General features: G+C 41.4%; 1 protein-coding gene across 14 annotated transcripts in view; it reads left to right on the forward strand.

Annotated features, from left to right (window-relative positions):
• The window catches only part of amph (amphiphysin), a 131,944-nt gene that overhangs the window by 16,601 nt on the left and 94,609 nt on the right, over positions 1 to 20,734 (forward strand). For all 14 annotated transcript variants that reach the window (XM_031810759.1, XM_031810751.1, XM_020467690.2 and 11 more), the window contains exon 2: positions 17,304 to 17,384. In XM_031810759.1, coding sequence (XP_031666619.1) covers positions 17,304 to 17,384 — 81 coding nt within the window. The remainder of the gene's footprint in view (positions 1 to 17,303; positions 17,385 to 20,734) is intronic.

A 20,734-nucleotide genomic window follows, 5' to 3' on the forward strand; every position in this document is an offset into this window, starting at 1 on the left:
GGCCTAAAAATAATACTTTAATATTAGTATTACTTTATTGTATAAGATTTGATTCAATGTTATGGCAAATGCTTTGTCCTCATTCAAGAGCTGTAGACTCCACTCAATAGTGCTGAGTCTCATTATTGGCTGTTGAGCGATCATGTTTATTATAATGTTAAAGACTACGTTTTTATTTAGTTGTTTCATATTTTTGTAAGGAAGGACAGTAAAGAAACGAGAGGGAGAAAACGAGGGCGCCGACAAGCCAGAGAGAGACTGACGGACTTCGTCAACCCATCTCTACTGGTCCAGTCCGTGAGCTAACGGAGTGGACTGTTGTTTTTCTCTAATAATTTTTATTCACCGACAAAAGCTATTAATTAATTAGGATGACTTTCTACTTTTGTATTTTTTACGATTAAAATGAAGAAACGTGGAATAAAGTGCTCGGATACTGACTGACTGATTGGTAGAAGGACTAAAGGTTTGTTTCTCTCCACAACGCATTGTATACAACCAAGCTGAATTTGCATGGAAGTAAAATTCTAGATTGAAGTGTTTAAATTGTAGTTTGTTTCAATGTAATCATTGTTGATGATTGTGAAAAAATGGAGGACCAAGAACGAAAGGAAAACCTGATTTAAAATGGGAGATATTTTGTACCAAGATGTTTTTACCCTATAAATATAGTGGTAATGCAACAAACAGGCTAGTACAGTCAAATTTGTTTGTCTGTTGTGGTTTGAGATGGGGTTTCGATACAGGTCAGGAAAAATCTGTTTTAATTTTTCTTATCCAGTTGTTCCTAGTGTTCCTATCCGTGAATTAAATCAGACTTTATTATCTGGGCTTACCATTTAACCCCCCAAGGTTGATGTCTAATGAAATAGCATAATACAAAAATCCCCTTAAAAATCGGTCCGTTTAAACTAGAGATTTCTTTGATTTGCTGCATCTCAATCCACCGCATCCACCTATGTCGCACTTCCACATCTGTGGTGAAAGATGACAGAACTGTTTGTCAGACCATGAGACATCTCAAAAAATCGGTCTTCTCGCAAAATTGTCTGTAGCGTTCGAACGGTTTCATTTGCGTGGCGCAGCCATGTAGCCTTGGCTGCAAAAGACAAGTAACATAGTCAAAATATGCAATTCTATTCTTTTGAAAATGCATTTTTATTAGTCTTGTGTTTTTTAGGACCTGCCTAAACCAATGACTAATGGATTTCTTTGTGATGATGTATATTCAATGGATTCATTCAAATAACCGCCCACCCACATCGAACATTCCCACTCCTTGGAATTCTAATTCTAACCCCAGCTGTTGTATAAATTGTGTTTTTACATCTCAATAAAGAAGGCTGTTGGGACCTCCTGTAAAGAAAATAAAAAACGGGCCCACCCATGGAAACCAAATTCCCATCCAACTATTTCATTCTGGGTCTGGATTGACAACAGACCATGGCAGCAAATAAGTGGATTGACAACAGACCAAGGCAGCAAATAAGGAAAAGACGATACGTTGTTTGCTAGCTCCGGGGTGAAGATGCCTCTAGAAACTGATCTTGGGTTTTGTATTTTTCCCTGTAGCTCTTTACACTCGTACCCGTATACAATGCATCCAGAAAGTATTCAGACCCCTTCACTTTTTCCACATTTTGTTAGGTTACAGCCTTATCCTAAAATGGTTTCAATTTTTGTTTTTCTTCATCAATGTACACACAATACCCCATAATGACAAAGCAAAAACAGGTTTTTAGAAATGTTTGCAAATTTATTAGAAATAAAGAAAAATGAAATATCCCATTTTCATAAATCTTCAGACCCTTTACTCAGTACTTTGGCAATGATTACAGCCTCGAGTCTTCTTGGGTATGACGCTACAAGCATGGCACACCTGTATTTGGGAAGTTTCTCCCATAATTCTCTGCAGATCCCCTCAAGCGCTGTTAGGTTGGATGGGGAGCGTTGCTGCACAGCTATTTTCAGGTCTCCAGAGATGTTCCATCGGGTTCAAGTCTGGGCTCTGGCTGGGCCACTCAAGGACATTGAGACTTTTCCTGAAGCCACTCCTACATTGTCTTGGCTGTGTGCTTCGGGTCTTTGTCCTGTTAGACTGGGGCAAAGGTTCACTTTCCAAGGTCCTGAGCACTCTCGAACAGGTTTTCATCAAGGATCTCTCTGTACTTTGCTTCGTTAATCTTTCCCTTGATCCTGACTAATCTCCCAGTGCCTCTGAAAAAAATCCCCACAGCATAATGTTGCCACCACCATGCTTCACTTTAGAGATTGTGCCAGGTTTCCCCAGACGTGACACTTGGCACTCAGGCCAAAGATTTAAATCTTGGTTTCACCAGACCAGAGAATCTTGTTTCTCATGGTCAGAGTCCTTTAGGTGCCTTTTGGCAAACTCCAAGTGGGCTGTCATGTGCTTTTTACTGTGCCTTTTACTTCCTTCTGGCCACTCTACCATAAAGGCCTGATTGGTGGAGTGCTGCAGAGATGGTTGTCCTTCTGGAAAGTTCTCCAATCTCCACAGAGGAACTCTGGAGCTCATTCAGAGTGACCATCGGGTTCTTGGTCACCTCCATGACCAATGCCCTTCTCCCCTGACTGCTCAGTTTGGTCGGGCGGTTAGCTCTAGGAAGAGACTTGGTGGTTCCAAACGTCTTCTGTTTAAGAATGATGGAGGCCACTGTGCTCTTGTGGACCTTCAACATTTTGGTACCCTTCCCCAGACCTGTGCTTCGATGCAATCCTGTCTCGGAACGCTACGGACAATTCCTTCAACCTCATGGCTTTGTTTTTGCTCTGACATGCACTGTCAATTGTGGGACCTTATATAGACAGGTGTGTGCCTTTCCAAATCATGTCCAATCAATGGGATTTCCCACAGGTGGACTCCAATCCAGTTGTAGAAACATCTCAAGAATGATCAGTGGAAACAGGATGCACCTGAGCTCAATTTTGAGTCTCATTGCAAAGGGTCTGAATACTGATGTAAATAAAAGTATGTCTGTTTTTGTTATTTTTAATACATTTGCAAGAATTTCCTAAAACCTGTTTTCGCTTTGGCATTATGGGGTATAGTGTAGATTGCTGAGGAATGTTTTATTTAATCCATTGTAGAATAAGGCTGTAACATAACAAAATGTGGAAAAAGTCAAGGGGACTGAATACTTTCCAAATGCAGCTTATGGGTTGAAAATGGCAGATTTGGACACTGATAAGCTCTTAAATTGTAACGCAGTGGTTTTACAGTAACGTGCCGTCAGAGCTCAGGGTCTCCGCTTAACAGCTCTGTTTAGGTTTAGCCGTTCTGAACTTCAGCACGGCGCAACAAGAAGTTGCCCCATCACTCTGCTAATTGGGCAACTTTTGCAAATGTTTTGTTGTCTGAGTAAGGAAAATGCTTTAAATTATGAGGACTCAATTATTTTGAAAGATGAGACGTTGAGGATTTTTTTTTAAATGCCGCTTCGATGTCAAACACCCGTGAGTCCAAATGTGCACTTCACATTTCCATATCATTAAACTCATGTCATACACAGTGTCAATGTTTATGATCACTGTGTTTGATGTACATGATGACATGGTGTTCTACCGTTGGTTGTCCTGAACAGAATGAGCCTGTTTGTTGTGTTGTGAAGACAATTTGTCACGGACCACGCATCTGAATGCATATCTGAATGCATTCATGACTCCATTCTATACGCAGAAAATTAAGATCTTCTCTGAATTGCCCTGTGAAAGCCTGACACTGTAAGATTGCATGTTTTAAGTTAGCTAGGCATGTTGGCAATAGAACAATCTTTTCAATTATGCCCACCTGACCCAGATTCCGATTTTATTATGGACCGTTTTTGGATTGCGTAAATCACAACAGTAATTGTGTGAAGGCTTGGATGCAGGTCTCGTGTTCCAAACAACTACAAGTGTGCTTTTTCTAGTTCTGCAACTGCCCAGCTAGGACAGCTCAAAAAAGCACCTTAAAGTTCAGGTCTCTTCTTTTGAGTCATAAAAGTGCATTTAAATGATTTGGGAACTGTGCACACTTTGGAGAGGTGTATGGCCACTTTGAAACACCAGTTAGACCTCTCACTCAAACCCCCAATTTTCCAAGAATAATCTTATCATGTTACTGAATGTATCCAGAGTATCTCAGATTTTATTATCAACAAATGCAGAGAAAAGTGCAGTAATTGTCAAATGAACATAAAATCAACAGTGTTCATGTTTGGATTCAGTCTTGTATCAGTTAAGTGTTGAGTCCTCACCTTTTAGTGTAATCATTTCCCCATAACTTCCAAACTGTTCCCTTTTAAATGCTACCTTGGTTATGCATTTTATATTTCTTCTGTAAGAAACATTTCAATTTTGCCCTATAGGTTAATTCCCATGAGTGTAAGGGGTTCATTTTAAGGTCAGGATTGGGTAGGTGAAGCTGATCCTAGATCTTCATCTAGGGGAAACTTCAACCTGGAGAAGACCTGCAGGAATAAGAGAAAGGACAAGGAGTCCTTTGTTATCAGGGGGAAGGTATTGGATGTAGCCTGGCCCTGATATGAGATCCTAGGGCAGGATGGATCACATGATGAAGAAGTAGGGTAAAAGAAACAACCAATGCCGATCCCAAGTGACAAGACACATCATGTCCCAATTATAAACACCTATAATGGATTTTCAACTGCTACAAGGGTTTATGAGACATTAAAACCTTGTCAAAGGTTACAATATTAAAGTCTCTGCTTGGTTTCCAATTCTGGCAAAAAAAAAATATTTTAGAAGGACTCCTGTGTATTGTCAGTGTAGTCACAGTTCCTCCTGTTGACACAATCAATTATGTTAGTGTTGTGCTGGTCCTGTATTCAGTGTTTTTCTTTATTATCTAATCTTTACTGTGGAACAGTTGGGTTGGTCAGGTTTGATTGTGATTCATGTGTAACAATATAACCTTGCAGATAAAATACACAACAGTAAGTGTATATCGCCACCTCATCTCCACCCACTTCAACAGTGATTTGCCGTGAAGAGACATACACATTTTGGCAGTGGCTGACCTGTTAAGACCACTATGCTGATGAGGTGTACTAGTCGGAGTGTTGAAATCCTGCACTAGAGCTCCATCCATAGTAATGTTTTAACAAAGGGATATGATCTGGTATCTTGGCTAAGAAATGTACTCCACTTGTTGTCTCTTTCACAATAATGGGGTATCCATTGTCAAAACTATTAACTCAAAAGTTTAACATGTAAACTCAGCAAAAAAAGAAACGTCCTCTCACTGTCAACTGCATTTATTTTCAGCAAACTTAACATGTGTAAATATTTGTATGAACATAAGAGTCAACAACTGAGACATAAACTGAACAAGTTCTACAGACATGTGACTAACATAAGTGGAATAATGTGTCCCTGAACAAAGGGGGGGGGGTTCAAAAGTAACATTCAGTATCTGGTGTGGCCACCAGCTGCATTAAGTACTGTAGTGCATCTCCTTATGGACTGCACCAGATTTTCCAGTTCTTGCTGTGAGATGTTACCCCACTCTTCCACCAAGGCACCTGCAAGTTCCCAGACATTTCTGGGGGGGAATGGCCCTAGTCCTCACGCTCCGATCCAACAGGTCCCAGACGTGCTCAATGGGATTGAGATCTGGGCTCTTCGCTGACCATGGCAGAACACTGACATTCCTGTCTTCCAGGAAATCACGCACAGAATGAGCAGTATGGCTGGTGGCATTGTCATGCTGGAGGGTCATGTCAGGATGAGCCTGCAGGAAGGGCACCACATGAGGGAGGTGGATGTCTTCCCTGTCACACACAGCGTTGATTGCCTGCAATGACAACAAGCTCAGTCCGATGATGCTGTGACTCACCGCCCCCAGACCATGACGGACCCTCCACTTCCAAATCGATCTCGCTCCAGAGTACAGGCCTCGGCGTAACGCTCATTCCTTCGACAATAAACGCGAATCCGACCATCACCCCTGGTGAGACAAAACCACGACTCGTCAGTGAAGAGCACTTTTTGTCAGTCCTGTCTGGTCCAGCGATGGTGGGTTTGTGCCTATAGGCGACGTTGTTGCCGGTGATGTCTGGTGAGGACCGGCCTTACAACATACCTACAAGCCCTCAGTCCAGCGTCTCTCAGCCTATTGCGGACAGTCTGAGCACTGATGGAGAGATTCTCAGACAGTTGCCGTTGCCATCCTGTACCTGTCCTGCATGTGTGATGTTCGGATGTACCGATCCTGTGCAGGTGTTGTTACATATGGTCTGCCACTGCGAGGACATTCAGCTGTCCGTCCTGTCTCCCTGTAGCGCTGTCTTAGGCGTCACACGGTACGGACATTGCAATGTATTGCCCTGGCCACATCTGCAGTCCTCATGCCTCCTTGCAGCATGATTTAAGGCACGTTCACTCAGATGAGCAGGGATCCTGGGCATCTTTCTTTTGGTGTTTTTCAGGCCTTTTTAGTGTCCTAAGTTTTCATAACCGTGACCTTAATTGCAGTCTGTAAGCTGTTCCACAGGTACATGTTCATTAATTGTTTATGGTTCATTGAACAAGCATGGGAATCAGTGTTTAAACCATTTACAAAGAAGATCTGTGAAGGTATTTGGATTTTTACAAATTATCTTTGAAAGACAGGGCCCTGAAAAAGGGACGTTTCTTTTTTGTTGTTGCTGAGTTTATGATATAGCTAGCAGAGCAGGTCGCTAATGGCTAGCATGGCTAGTGTGTGTTGAGGATAGCATTCCATTTAGCTAGCATTGCTGCGAATAGCATTCTTGTAATGTCTGGCTTTTGGTGACTTTGCTGTGCTGTGAGACTGAGACTCCTGGCTTAGCCGAGAGGTTAATATTTGATAGGCTAGCTGTCTCTGCTGGATTGCGTTTCCCCTCTAGGTTTTGTGTCCAGGGTGTAAACAGAGCTCAGGGACTAATACAGGTAGCCCACATAGTAATGGGGTTTGGGTGCTTGTGTTGCCGACTGACACCTTAGCTGGATGAAATAGCCTGGGGTGTTAAAATAATCACCAGCCTCCATTGGTCAATTGAAATGAGCATTGTCAAGGCTTGCTTGAAATAATCACCAATTAATCACCAATTGCTAGTTAATCTGCAACGTAAGCCTGTTGGTAAAATTGACTAGATAATGAATGCAGCTACCTGACCATATAGTGGTGGCATATTCAATGATTATAACCTTTAAAAGAATGCTCATCAGCTTTTCTGTTTGATTCTTTCCTGAAGATCTTCATTGGAATTGACCCTTACTTTGTTTTTGTGATTTTATTGAGCAAGGACAGCAGAGGTGGGACCAAGTCACAAGCATGTTTTAAGTCACAAGTTGTCTAAAAGAAAGCCACGTTGTTTTTTTTTCAAGTCAAATAAAAAAAATCTTGTTTTGTCTACAACACATTTTGATTAGCCTATGTAGGCAAATTTTAAAATAGGGACCTTGTAGCAGTCCGTAAGGGCAGGAAATCAGCAGAAGGCAAGGCAGGTTGACATGCTCAGAGTGGACATTTATTTACAGATCTTGGTGATCCAATGGTGAAAGCATTACACAGAAAACAGAAATGTCGAAGTGTTGCAATAAATGGTACGGGGTGGAATGATGAAACACTAGCAATTATCGTAGTATTACATGGAATATAGGTTTACCACATATACATTTTAAATGTGTGAAAGCAACAGTAAACATTTCAACAAGAGAAAAAAAGCACTCCACTGGTTGGAGTTTGGAGAGCGCAAGTGGAAAGCTGCGCCTATGGTGAGTCTTAGCCATAGTAATAATGAATTTTAACAACAAATTCAAAATGCAAGCTTCATAAGTAAATGATCAATTTCAAGCTATTATAAATACCAAAAGACCAGTAGGCCTATGCTAGTAATTGCTGGTGAGCTAGCAAAGTAAACAGTTAGTATTCTTGATCACTGAACTATTTTTGGAGTTACATATTTATCCATTATGGCAATTTGACATTTTGTGCTGCACCCGATCCTATAGCTCTACTGCCAATCAGCAATCTGTTCGCTAGCTCACCCGACCGGTGTTGATTTTTGCAAGGGCTATGCTGCAGCTACTGTCTCTTGCTGCGTGAAAAGTAATCCATGTAGACTCTGTGCCAGAAAATGAGTGACAAAACATGACAAAATCTAGCCATATAATTTCGACATTCTAAAACCTGTCAAGTCATCACTCTCAAGTCAAAGTTGAGTCCAGAGTCTTGAGGCTCCAAGTCAAGTCGAGTCGAGTCTCTTGTAACTGGAGTCCAAGTCATGTGACTCGAGCGAACAACTCTGAAGGATAGTGTACATATTTCAGATTTTACAGCCAAGGGAGAATTCATAGAGTTATCACAGAACAGGTCATGACTATAGAGTAAAGGCAGTGACTCAGAGCATTAGCCTAAACCAGGGACTGGAGGTTGTGATGTTTTGTCACATTCGGAAGGATCAGAGAACAACATTACAGAAGAAGTAGACTACCCGACTCTGACCACCCTCTGTTAATAGATTCCCCACCCAAATTCAATATACATCTGTATGCGAGGGTAATTCAACTATTCCAGGGCTTAGGTACTGCTGGTTTTCATTCCTACCTAGTTAATTGTCATTGGCAGAAAGCTTTTTGAGGTGAAGTGAAAAAAGGAGGTAACGTTGCAAAATGTTGATCTACTATGCCATATCTTAATTAACACAGCCCAAGTGTCCATGTTTAGAAGCAAAGAATGAAACCAGATGTGTTTCTGCACTCCAGGACCGTAGTCGAATATGTCCACAGTATGTAGATGCTTTACTTGGTTATTTTCTCCACTACTTGCATGTTCTATTGTTGAGAATGTGATTCTATTGGTGCAGTAGAGTGTTTCAGTGGAGTGACTGACCCGTGAAACAGCTGACGAGCTGTTCAAAAGAGGGTACCTAAGGGATGTCTGTCTGACGCATCATTCTTATTAGCATTTGCTTAATGAACCAACAAAGAACCCTCGCAGTTGCCCTATATTTACAGTCTCCTTTTGACTGTATACCATTGGCACGCAAGTAAGAAAATGCAAGTGTATTTTCCATAATATCCATGCAATGTTTTCAATATTTTCTTCAGCTTCTCATGTCTTTTTTTTCAGCCTTCGGGGAAGGCTGGTGGGTTGTGGTTAACTACAGTTGGAGCAAAATGTGAGTTTAAGGTTAGAGGTTGACAAACCAAAAAACCTTGCTCAAACTGTACACACACCTTGTACGAATGAAAAATAACAGATAATGTGACCATTCTGAAACTAGTAGCTACGCCTGATTAAAAACCAAGGACGATTTAACTAGAGTCACATTCTATATTTTTATCTCCGGCTTTTGAGATGGAGCATCTTGGCTATGTGGTCCTATATGAGGGTCCTATATGGAATGTTGCTTATGATTCGATTTGATTATTGTTGGACAGGTTTACAGCCCCAACAATAGACAGACATATGGTATATTACATGCTTGTCAAGTAAGCAGTACTGACTACTGAGTGCTTTATACACAGTAACAGGGGGAGAAAGGGTGCAATATTTGAAAAACCTGGTTAGACAATACCTAAACCACTCTAAGGTCCATATAATCTATTTCTTACCATTCTAGGTTTGAGTCAATCGGTTGTGTTGTGATAGGGTAGGGGTGGTGTACAGAAGATAGCCCTATTTGGTAAAATACCAATATCACAGTGCCATCTATTTTGTCACCAAAGCCACATATACTACCCTCCACTGCGACCTGTATGCTCTCGTTCGCTGGGCCTCGCTTCATATTCGTTGCCAAAACCCACTGGCTCCAAATCATCCATAAGTCTCTGCTAGGGAAAGCCCCGCCATAACTCAGCTCACTGGTCACCATAGCAGCACCCACCCGTAGCACGTGCTCCAGCAGGTATATCTCACTGGTCACCCCCAAAGCCAATTCCCCCTTTGGTCGTCTTTCCTTCCAGTTCTCTGCTGCCAATGACTGGAACGAACTGCAAAAGTCACTGAAGCTGGAGACCCATATCTCCCTCACCAACTTTAAGCATCAGCTGTCAGAGCAGCTCACAGATCATTGCCCACCCAAGTACCTCATCCCCATATTGCTATTTTTTTGTGCTCCTTTGCACCCCAGTATCTCTACTTGCACATTCATCTTCTGCACATCTATCAATCCCGTGTTTAATTGCTGAATTGCAATTATTTCGCCACTATGGCCTATTTGTTACCTTACCTCCCTTATCTTACCTCATTTGCACACACTGTATATAGACTTTTGTGTTGTGTTATTATGTTGTGTTATTGACTGTAGGTTTGTTTATTCCATGTGTTGTTGTTTATGTCGCACTGGTTTGCTTTATCTTGGCCAGGTCGCAGATGTAAATGAGAACTTGTTCTCAACTGGCCTACCTCGTTAAATAAAGGTGAAATAAAATCAATAAAAAAATATAAAAAGTTGCAAAAACCCTCCAGCGCTATGTTGAAATGGGCTCTTATGAGTACCGCCACAGGAAAGGAAGATCCACCTGCTGCAGAGAATAAGTTCATGAGAGTTACCAGCCTCAGAAATTGCAGCCCAAATAAATGCTTCAGAGTTCAAGTAACAGACACAACTCAACATCAACGGTTCAGAGGAGACTGCGTGAATCAGGCCTTCGAATTGCTGTAAATTAACCACTACTAAAGGAGTAGTCCAAGTAGCTGGCTATCTATGGTGGTGAAACGGACAGCACTATCCAAGTAGCCGACTATCTATGGTGGTGAAACGGACAGCACTATCCAAGTAGCCGACTATCTATGGTGGTGAAACGGACAGCACTCTCCAAGTAGCCTACTATCTATGGTGGTGAAACGGACAGCACTATCCAAGTAGCCGACTATCTATGGTGGTGAAACGGACAGCACTCTCCAAGTAGCCTACTATCTATGGTGGTGAAACGGACAGCACTATCCAAGTAGCCGACTATCTATGGTGGTGAAACGGACAGCACTCTCCAAGTAGCCTACTATCTATGGCGGTGAAACGGACAGCACTCTCCAAGTAGCCGACTATCTATGGTGGTGAAACGGTCAGCACTCTCCAAGTAGCCGACTATCTATGGTGGTGAAACGGTCAGCACTATCCAAGTAGCCGACTATCTATGGTGGTGAAACGGTCAGCACTCTCCAAGTAGCCGACTATCTATGGTGGTGAAACGGTCAGCACTCTCCAAGTAGCCGACTATCTATGGTGGTGAAACGGTCAGCACTATCCAAGTAGCCGACTATCTATGGTGGTGAAACGGTCAGCACTCTCCAAGTAGCCGACTATCTATGGTGGTGAAACGGTCAGCACTATCCAAGTAGCCGACTATCTATGGTGGTGAAACGGTCAGCACTCTCCAAGGTGCTAATTAGTTCAAAGCATTTTAGATGTAGTATGCAGTATGCCCACGTACTTGAGTATAGCTGCGGGCTGACACAGGTCCGGATTTCTTATAGCCTTATTATCTAGACATCAATGTACAGCAACATTTTTAGACGACACTGCAGAACACATACTCAGCTGTGGGGCTTACGAGACCCCAATTTCATATACTTTTCAAGACATCAATATGTGGCATGTGGCTGTGATGTTCAACATTCTAAGGCTGTTCTGAAGACTCTGGCATAGTGTCTATGTTTTTTGTTCATTTTAAGTGTTAACCTGGGTGTCCTCTTTAGCCTTGTCTACAAGGTTTGCTGCCACCAAATGCACCTTGGTTCAGGCATGTTTAAAAACCTTTTTTCTGAGGGCTCTTTGTTGTTTTTTTATTTTATTTTTTACTTCTGATGCATAGGATGTTAATTTATTGTACGTTCCACCCACTCTTTTGCTAGTTTAATCCCTCCAGTTGTTTCCAGACTGAAGCTCACTACCTTTTGGCATGTTGTACAGCCCAACTTTAAATTCTTCATGTTAAGCCAGGGGTTATACGTTTGCTTGTTCTTGAACTGCAAATTGTACCTCCTCCGAGTACTTAGTCGGTGGATGCACTGCTCCCGGTCTCCCTCTGAGTCTGACTTGCTAGTAGCCTACTAGCTAGTGGAGGTGCTGGTGGTGATTGCTGAACTGTCAGGATTAGCATTGCCATCAATAACAGTTTGCACCTCACTCCTCTCCTCCGCCACGGACAGCTCGTCCTGGGTTTGATTCACCATCTTTCTCTGGATTTTTGGACTTGAAAAATGTCAAACTCGATTGCCTTTTCTTATACATTTTTTATTTGGCTTTCCCACGATTCAAATTCAAGTAGGGAGACCGATTTATGTAGGGACCTCTTCACTAGCTGACCACCACTACCAAGACCTGTGTCAATATCAGTTACTTACCCCACCAGCCCTCCCCATAACGTCTATGTGCAAATAAGAGAGCAGGTCTGGAACCAGTGTGGCAGGATAGGATGATTACACAGAAGGATCACCACGCTTTTACATGATGGTCTTTCTGGGTGGGGGCGGGAAAAATAATGAGCAGGCAACTTGATTTAATGCTGATGGCTTTCATTAGAATGTCTACAGTGCGAACAGTGAAATAATGAATAAATCATGCCACGAGGGGTACCGGATCTGGGCAAATAGGTGCCGGAACAAACAAAGTCAAATCTGAGAAGTCTTGTTCCAGCAGGATCTGGCTCAATTAAGCACTGCTGGAATAGTGGGGATGAGAGAGAGAAGAACAAAGCGAACTGTATGACTCACACATACAACAGAGAGGAACTACAGTACCAGTCAAATGTTAAGACACACCTACTCATTCAAGGGTTTTTCTTTATTTTTACTATTTTCTACATTGTAGAATAACTTTTGACTGGTACGGTATGGTTGGCAGTCTGTATTCCTCTACCTTGTTACAGGACAGCAGGTAGCCTAGAGGTGAAGACCATTGGGCCAGTAACCAAATACAGCAGTGGTGTCTGCTTATGTCACATGACTATCTGTGTCATCTCCCTGGTTGTTTGGAAGAGGGGAACATGATACACAGGGAGAGGCGGGGGAGAGGAGGAGGGTGTTTGTCTCTGACAGTCACTCCCCAGGAGGGCGTTCCCTACCATTCGTGTTTCCCCTACCCCCCTGTTGTGGACTCCTCAGTGTGTCATATAGTCCCTCTCATCAGCCCTGAATGCTGATTGGCTGACAGCCGTGGTATATCAGACCGTATACCACAGGTATGACAAAACATTTATTTTTACTGCTCTAATTACTTTGATAACCAGTTTATAATCACAATAAGGCACCTCGGGTTTGTGGTATATGGCCAATATACCACGGCTAAGGGCTGTATCCAGGCACTCCAGGCACTCTGTGTTATCCTTGGTTGTTTTTTTGGTGTTCATCAAAATAAAGAAAGATGTACGCTTACCACGCTACACCACGCTCCAACAACGGACGTGACAGACAGTTTGCACATTCGGATTGAAATTATTATTAATTAACAATCATCAGCTATTTTTTATTTCTTTGCCCGTGACAGAAGTACATTTCGCCACCCCAGTCATTTTCCACACAATTTCATCAATCAATACTTCTGTCACCACTTGAGACTAATGAGATTCAAGTTTCAAGTATACTTACCATAATGAATTACTTACATACAACGTTCGCACTCCCGACGCCCCTCAGCCTAAAACCTAAAGAGGCCTGAGGTGGGAGGTGGGAAGAGCGTCTACTCTATGGTCATTATAACCTAGATAGCTGATTTTAGTTCATAGGATTGGTCAATAGAGATGGCAAATAACTAGCAAGATATAACAAAACAAGAAATGATAAACTGTCTAGAAAAGAGACCAGCATTAACAGTTCTAAATACATTTGAAAAAGGATGAAAAAACACAGAGGCCAACAAATGCAATCAATATTAGCAAACCTTTAGCTGACAGTAATACCCAGAATTGAGAATGCAAGAGGAAAAATAATATAGTGTCACGGATCCCTCCGGAACTTTCATTACGCACACCTGTCCCCTCTTCCCACTGATTAATACTTGTATCAGTGTGCCCTTTGGTTTCCATTGGGGTGTCCTTTATTGTTACTATGTCCAGTTGGTGCGTGTGAGTACGTGTGCTGTGTGTTTTGGCTTTTGTGCCGTTTGCGCAGATGATTACTGGTCTCGTCCCGAATCATTTATGCCAACGTGACAATATCGAGGATGGAATATATCATGTATCCTCTCCAGATGAACTCCTTCCCTTCATCTTAATTAATTCACTCGAGACAATCAATATCAATATCCCAATATTAACTACAATACCCCAAATTATGAATAACGCATTATAAATATAGAAAAGGATAGAAAAGACTTATAAAAGTATCCCCTCTAAAATGGTTTTCCTTTAAGATTAAATATACCATTAAATATATACAATCAATTTCAGCAGAACAATACCTGTGATATCCATACAATAGGGAAACAAAACAACAACTGCAAAATGTAGAATATAATGGTATATTCTCTCAAAATGAAGTGCTTCCCTTCAGATTAATTAAATAAATTATGGTCAAATGGCCTAGGCCATGACACTGACAAAAATGATAAATCATCAGTCCGATTTGATTCAGAATATGCACAAACAGAATGAGCAATTTGTTTAGCAGAAAGGTGGAAAATAAATAGTCCATCGCAGATAGCCAAAGGAGATAGTCCATAGGCCTATATCGCTCAAATTCCAATCATTTCAGATTATGTCGAGTTGTCAACCATTTCAGATTATGTCAAGTTGTCAACCATTTCACATTATGTCGAGTTGTCAACCATTTCACATTATGTCGAGTTGTCAACCATTTCACATTATGTCGAGTTGTCAACCATTTCACATTATGTCGAGTTGTCAACCATTTCACATGATGTCAAATTGTCAACCATTTCACATTATGTCAAATTGTCAACCATTTCACATGATGTCAAATTGTCAACCATTTCACATTATGTCAAGTTGTCAACCATTTCACATTATGTCAAGTTGTCAACCATTTCAGATTATGTCAAGTTGTCAACCATTTCAGATTATGTCAAGTTGTCAATCATTTCTATTCTCCTGTCATGAAAGCATGCACATTCTGTATTTGCACACAGGCCTACATTATACATTTGCGCAGCCTATCAAACCCTATTTTCAGATTGTGTGAATTAAAACTGCTTGCACACTACACGATATTCGTCACAAATGTTATGATCATGCTCTGAAAGTGTACGAGCGCAGTGTACAGGCTCTCGATGGTCATACAGGCTTGAGGAACTAAATGAAAACAAACTTCATATTGATTATCTCCAATGCACATTCTAGAAATGTCTGACATCCTTGGTTCCAGTAAACATGAAAGCAAATTTGATCATAGAAATCAAGTGTAGTGTAGCGTGAAAAGTTATACGATTATAGGAATTATACAATTGTGTAGTGTGAACGGAGCTTTGGGAATGCCTGGGAACAGTTGAGGTCATTCAAGAGTGGAGAATCCTATTGAAAACGCTATTTATTTTGCCTTCATTCACACATGATTACATTTTTCTGAAGTATAACAAGGCAGCAGAAACACAATATATACAAAAATATGTGGACACGCCTTCAAATTAGTGGATTCTGATATTTTAACCACATCCGTTGCTGACCAGTGTATAAAATCGAGCACACTGCCATGCAATCTCCATAGACACCATTGGCAGTAGAATGGCCTTACTGAAGAGCTCAGTCACTTTCAACGTGGCACCGTCAAAGGATGCCACCTTTCCAACAAGTCAGTTCATAAAATTTCTGCCCTGCTAGAGCTGTCCCGTGGAAACTGCTGGGAGCAACGGCGGCTCAGTTGCGAAGCGGTAGGCCACACAAGCTCACAGAACGGGACCGCGAAACACAGCACATAAAAATGGTCTGTCCTCTGGTGCAACACTCACTACCGAGTACCAAACTGCCTCTAGAAGCAACGTCAGCGCAATAACTGTTCGGCGGAGCTTCATGGAATGGGTTTCTATGGCCGAGCAGCCCCACACAAGCTTGGTGAAGGAGGAATAATGGTCTGGGGCTATTTTTCATGGTTCGGGCTAGGCCCCTTTAGTTCCAGTGAAGGGAAATCTTAACCTACACTATACAATGACATTTTAGACGAGTCGGTGCTTCAAACTTTGTGGTAACAGTTTGGGGAAGGCCCTTTGCTGTTTCAGCATGACAATGGCCCCATGCACACAATGTGGTCCATAAAGAAAAGGTTTGTCGAGATGGGTGTGGAAGAACTTGACTGGCCTGCACAGAGCCCTGACCTCAACCCCATCAAACACCTTTGGGATGAATTGGAATGCCAAGTGCCCGACCTCACTAATGCTCCTGTGGCTGAATTGGAAGCAACTCCCTGCAGCAATGTTCCAACATCTAGTAGAAAGCCTTCCCAGAAGAGTGGAGGCTGTTATGGCAGCAAAGGGGGGACCAACTCCATATTAATGTTCATGATTTTGGAATGAGATGTTCGACGAGCTGGTGTCCACATAATTTTGGTCATATAGTGTATATTTTGAAAATGCTCTACTCATTAGCAACCAGTACTCAGTACCCAGTTCAACTAGAATACAATTCAGTTGGCATTCAATCTAGTCTGTAATTTGCTGCCTTCTGTTGTTTTTTTATTGCCTTTATTTTATTGTTGTGCTATTGTTGTTGTTGTTGTGATTTTAAATGCAACTTAAATGAAATTTGATTATAAATAGATGAGTGTGTACTAAACTCCGGGGTGGAGTTTCCCCTAATGCAGATCAAGGATCAGCTTCTCCTCCCCCAATCCGAACATTTTAAAATCCCAGTGCAGTCAGAAACAGGATTTTCCTATGTTTTACATATATTTCCACACTGAGGTAGGAATATTTGTGAAATTGTGAAAATAATGATAATGTCCTTTTAGTGTAAGAGCTGTTTGAAACGCCTGCCTGACATTTCAGCCTGTTTTGGCCTACCTGGTGACATCACCAGGCGGTATAAGTTAGTAGACCAATAACAGAGTTTCAAACCTCTCTGCCAATAACAACTAGTTTTCGGGTTACATGTGGCTTGTCCAAATAAGTCCCTCGCTAAGTCCACTCCCAGACAGTCTTAGCAAAATTCTTGCTTGAGAAATTGCTCTTTGCTAAGAAGCTATTTTTGTTAATTTTTGACCATTTGTATTTGAAAGTAATCACAGTAAGGTACTTAATTGTTACTCATAAATTATTTGATATTGAGGTATAAACGACTGCATTGGACCTTTAACTAATAATGGCTAATTGATGCTTATTTCACAGACTGTCTCTAAACATCTTGTGTTATTTTGGTTCCAGGTACTGCAGAAACTGGGAAAGGCGGATGAGACGAAAGATGACCATTTTGATCAAGCCGTCCAGAACTTCAAGCGACAGGAGGTGAGGAAGGCCAATGTCTTTGTTCGATCATATTATATTACATATTTTTTGTCAGTTACCATCTCAGTGGCCTTTTGTTTAGAGTGTCCACCCTGAGATTGGGAGTTTGATCCCCAGTCCAGTTCTCCCAGACTCTCAAAATGGGACCTGATGTTTCTCTGATTGCATACAAATTAAAAACAATATTATGATGCCTGGTGAACGGATTCCTTCTCCAGACACCCTTGTTTCATACATGTATTTGGACAGCAGATGGAGCCCTAAGGGTGCTGAAGCACCTACCATTTTGCCCTACTACATAAAAAGTGCCCTTTTGATTGATGTTTTAACTAATTACTTTATATTAAATGTGTTTCTCTTTTCTCTCTTGTAACTTTAAATATAACAAACTGCCCATCCCATCAAACTAGATCATTTCTCATAAACATCATTTGGCTACAGGATCACTGATTTGAGATCAAATGTTTTATATGAGGCAACAGTACAGAATTTCACCTTTTTATTTGAAGGTACAGTACCAGTCAAAAGTTTGGACACACCTACTCATTCAAGGGTTTTTCTTTATTTTATAAAACTATTTTCTACATTGTAGAATAATAGTGAAGACATCAACACTATGAAATAACACACATGGAATCATGTAGTAACCAAAAAAGTGTTAAACAAATCAAAATATATTTTATATTTGAGATTCTTCAAAGTAGCCACCCTTTGCCTTGATGACAGCTTTGCACACTCTTGGCATTCTCTCAACCAGCTTCAGGAGGAATGCTTTTCCAATAGTCTTGAAGGAATTCCCACATATACTGAGCACTTGTTGGCTGCTCCTGTAAAAATCATCAAGGAACCTACCAGTTACAACCCTAAATCTGTAAACATGGGCACCCTCATAGATATCATCCTGACCAACTTGCCCTCTAAATACACCTTTTCTGTCTTCAACCAGGATCTCAGCAATCACTGCCTCATTGTCTGCATCCGTAATGGGTCCGCGGTCAAACGACCACCCCTCATCACTATCAAACGCTCCCTAAAACACTTCAGCAAGCAGGCCTTTCTAATCGACCTGGCCCGGGTGTCCTGAAAGGATATTGACCTCATCCCGTCAGTAGAGGATGCCTGGTTGCTCTTTAAAATAGCTTTCCTCTCCATCTTAAATCACCATGCCCCATTCAAAAAATGTAGAACTAAGAACAGATATAGCCCTTGGTTCACCCCAGACTTGACTGCCTTTTGACCAGCACAAAAACATCCTGTGGCGTACTGCATTAGCATCAAATAGCCCCCGCGATATGCAACTTTTCAGGGAAGTCAGGAACCAATATACTCAGTCAGTTAGGAAAGTTAAAGTTGTAGCACTAATTCCAAAAAGTTTTGGGACACTACACTGTAAAGTCCGTGGAGAATAAGAACACCTCCTCCCAGCTGCTCACTGCACTGAGGCTAGGAAACACTGTCACCACCAATAAATCTATGATGATCGATAATTTCAATAGGCATTTTTCTACCGCTGGCCATGCTTTCCACCTGGCTACCCCTACCCCGACCAACAGATCTACTAGGTGTGTCCAATCAATTTTGTAACCACTCCTTCTTCCAATTAGGGCTAATTGGAAAAGCTGTTAAAAAGAGGACATTGTACTCCTTTTTTTGCACTCCCTGACGAAGGCCCTGCAGCCGAAACGAGTCGGTTTAAAAAACAACTTTGTTTCTATTTAACATGCCATACTAATAAAGGCATTTTAACTAATTATATGAAGAGTGCCTTGGTCCTCCTTTCTTTTTGATGATATATTTAATCTATTTTGAATGTGGAATAAGTCAAGGGGTATGAGTACTTTCTGAAGGTTTTGGGGTAAGGCCTTGTGACAAGGACATAGCTGCCTCACGCTGCAGAAACAGGAGATAAACTCCTGCCCTATGGGCCATTTGGCTTGGACAGGGCTTACTTACTAATGCAACATTGTTCATCAAATTATGGCTCAGTTAGTTGGAGCATGGTCCAGTACTTGCAACATCAGGGTTGTGAATTTGATTCCAACATTGGTCATATGTATTCCAGACTCTGACATTGCTCGTTCTGATATTTATTTTAATTTGGGGGGAATTTGTGTGTATTGTTTTGTACGGTTAGGTATTACTACACTGTTGGAGATAGAAACATAAGCATTTCTTTGCACCTTTCTCTGCAAAATATGTGTACTTGACCATTAAAATGTGATTTGATTTGAATAGCAACGGAGTACATTTGAGCTCTGTTGCTTTGGATTAGGTTCACGTAATCAATTTATCATATTACCATTACTATAATATCATTAAGGTATTGATATATTATTATAACACAATAATAATTATAACTTTATTTCTATAGCATATAACTGTTCAAATCGCTTTATGCCCAAGAAAGCAGAGAAATATCACAATGTACAACAGACATTGCAAAGACTGTACACAGTGAAACCTGCAAGCAGATAAAACAGAAGAAGTATTTAGTCAATTAAAATCAATTAATATGGTCTGGATTACTGCTGCAATCCTATTGTGTGACATGACTAGTGTGAAAGGCTTGCTCCCACATGCACACACTACTGCCAGCTCATTACACACACACACACACACACACACACACACACACACACACACACACACACACACACACACACACACACACACACACACACACACACACACACACACACACACACACACACACACACACACACACACACACACACACACACACACACACGTGTTCAAGACATGGCATGAATGGTGAAATCACCAGACCTCATTTTGTGGCAGTGTGTGGCGGCCTTTATCAATAGCAACGCTATGCTTACTGAGTCTGTACATAGTCAAAGATTTCCTTCATTTTGGGTCAGTCACGATGGTCAGGGATTCTGCCACTGTGTACTCTCTGTTTAGGGCCAAATAGCATTCTAGTTTGCTCTGCTTTTTTGTAAATTCTTTCCAATGTGTCAAGTACTGTAATTATCTTTTTGTTTTTTCATGATATGGTTGGGTCTAATTATGTTGCTGGTCTGTTTGTGAACAGAGCCCCAGGACCCGCTTGCTTAGGGGACTCTTTTCCAGGTTTATTTCTCTGCAGGTGATGGCTTTCTTATGGAATGTTTGGGAATTGCTTCCTTTTAGGTGGTTGTAGAATTTAACGGCTCTTTTCTGGATTTTGATAATTAGCGGATACTGGCCTAATTATGCTCTGCATGCATTATTTGGTGTTTTACGTTGCACACAGAGGATATTTTTGCAGAATTCTGCAATCAGAGTCTCAATTTGGTGTTTGTCCCATTTTGTGAATTCTTGGTTGGTGAGCGGATGGGTTCTATAAC

This window comes from Oncorhynchus kisutch, linkage group LG30 (assembly GCF_002021735.2).
Source record: "Oncorhynchus kisutch isolate 150728-3 linkage group LG30, Okis_V2, whole genome shotgun sequence".
Taxonomy (NCBI): domain Eukaryota; kingdom Metazoa; phylum Chordata; class Actinopteri; order Salmoniformes; family Salmonidae; genus Oncorhynchus; species Oncorhynchus kisutch.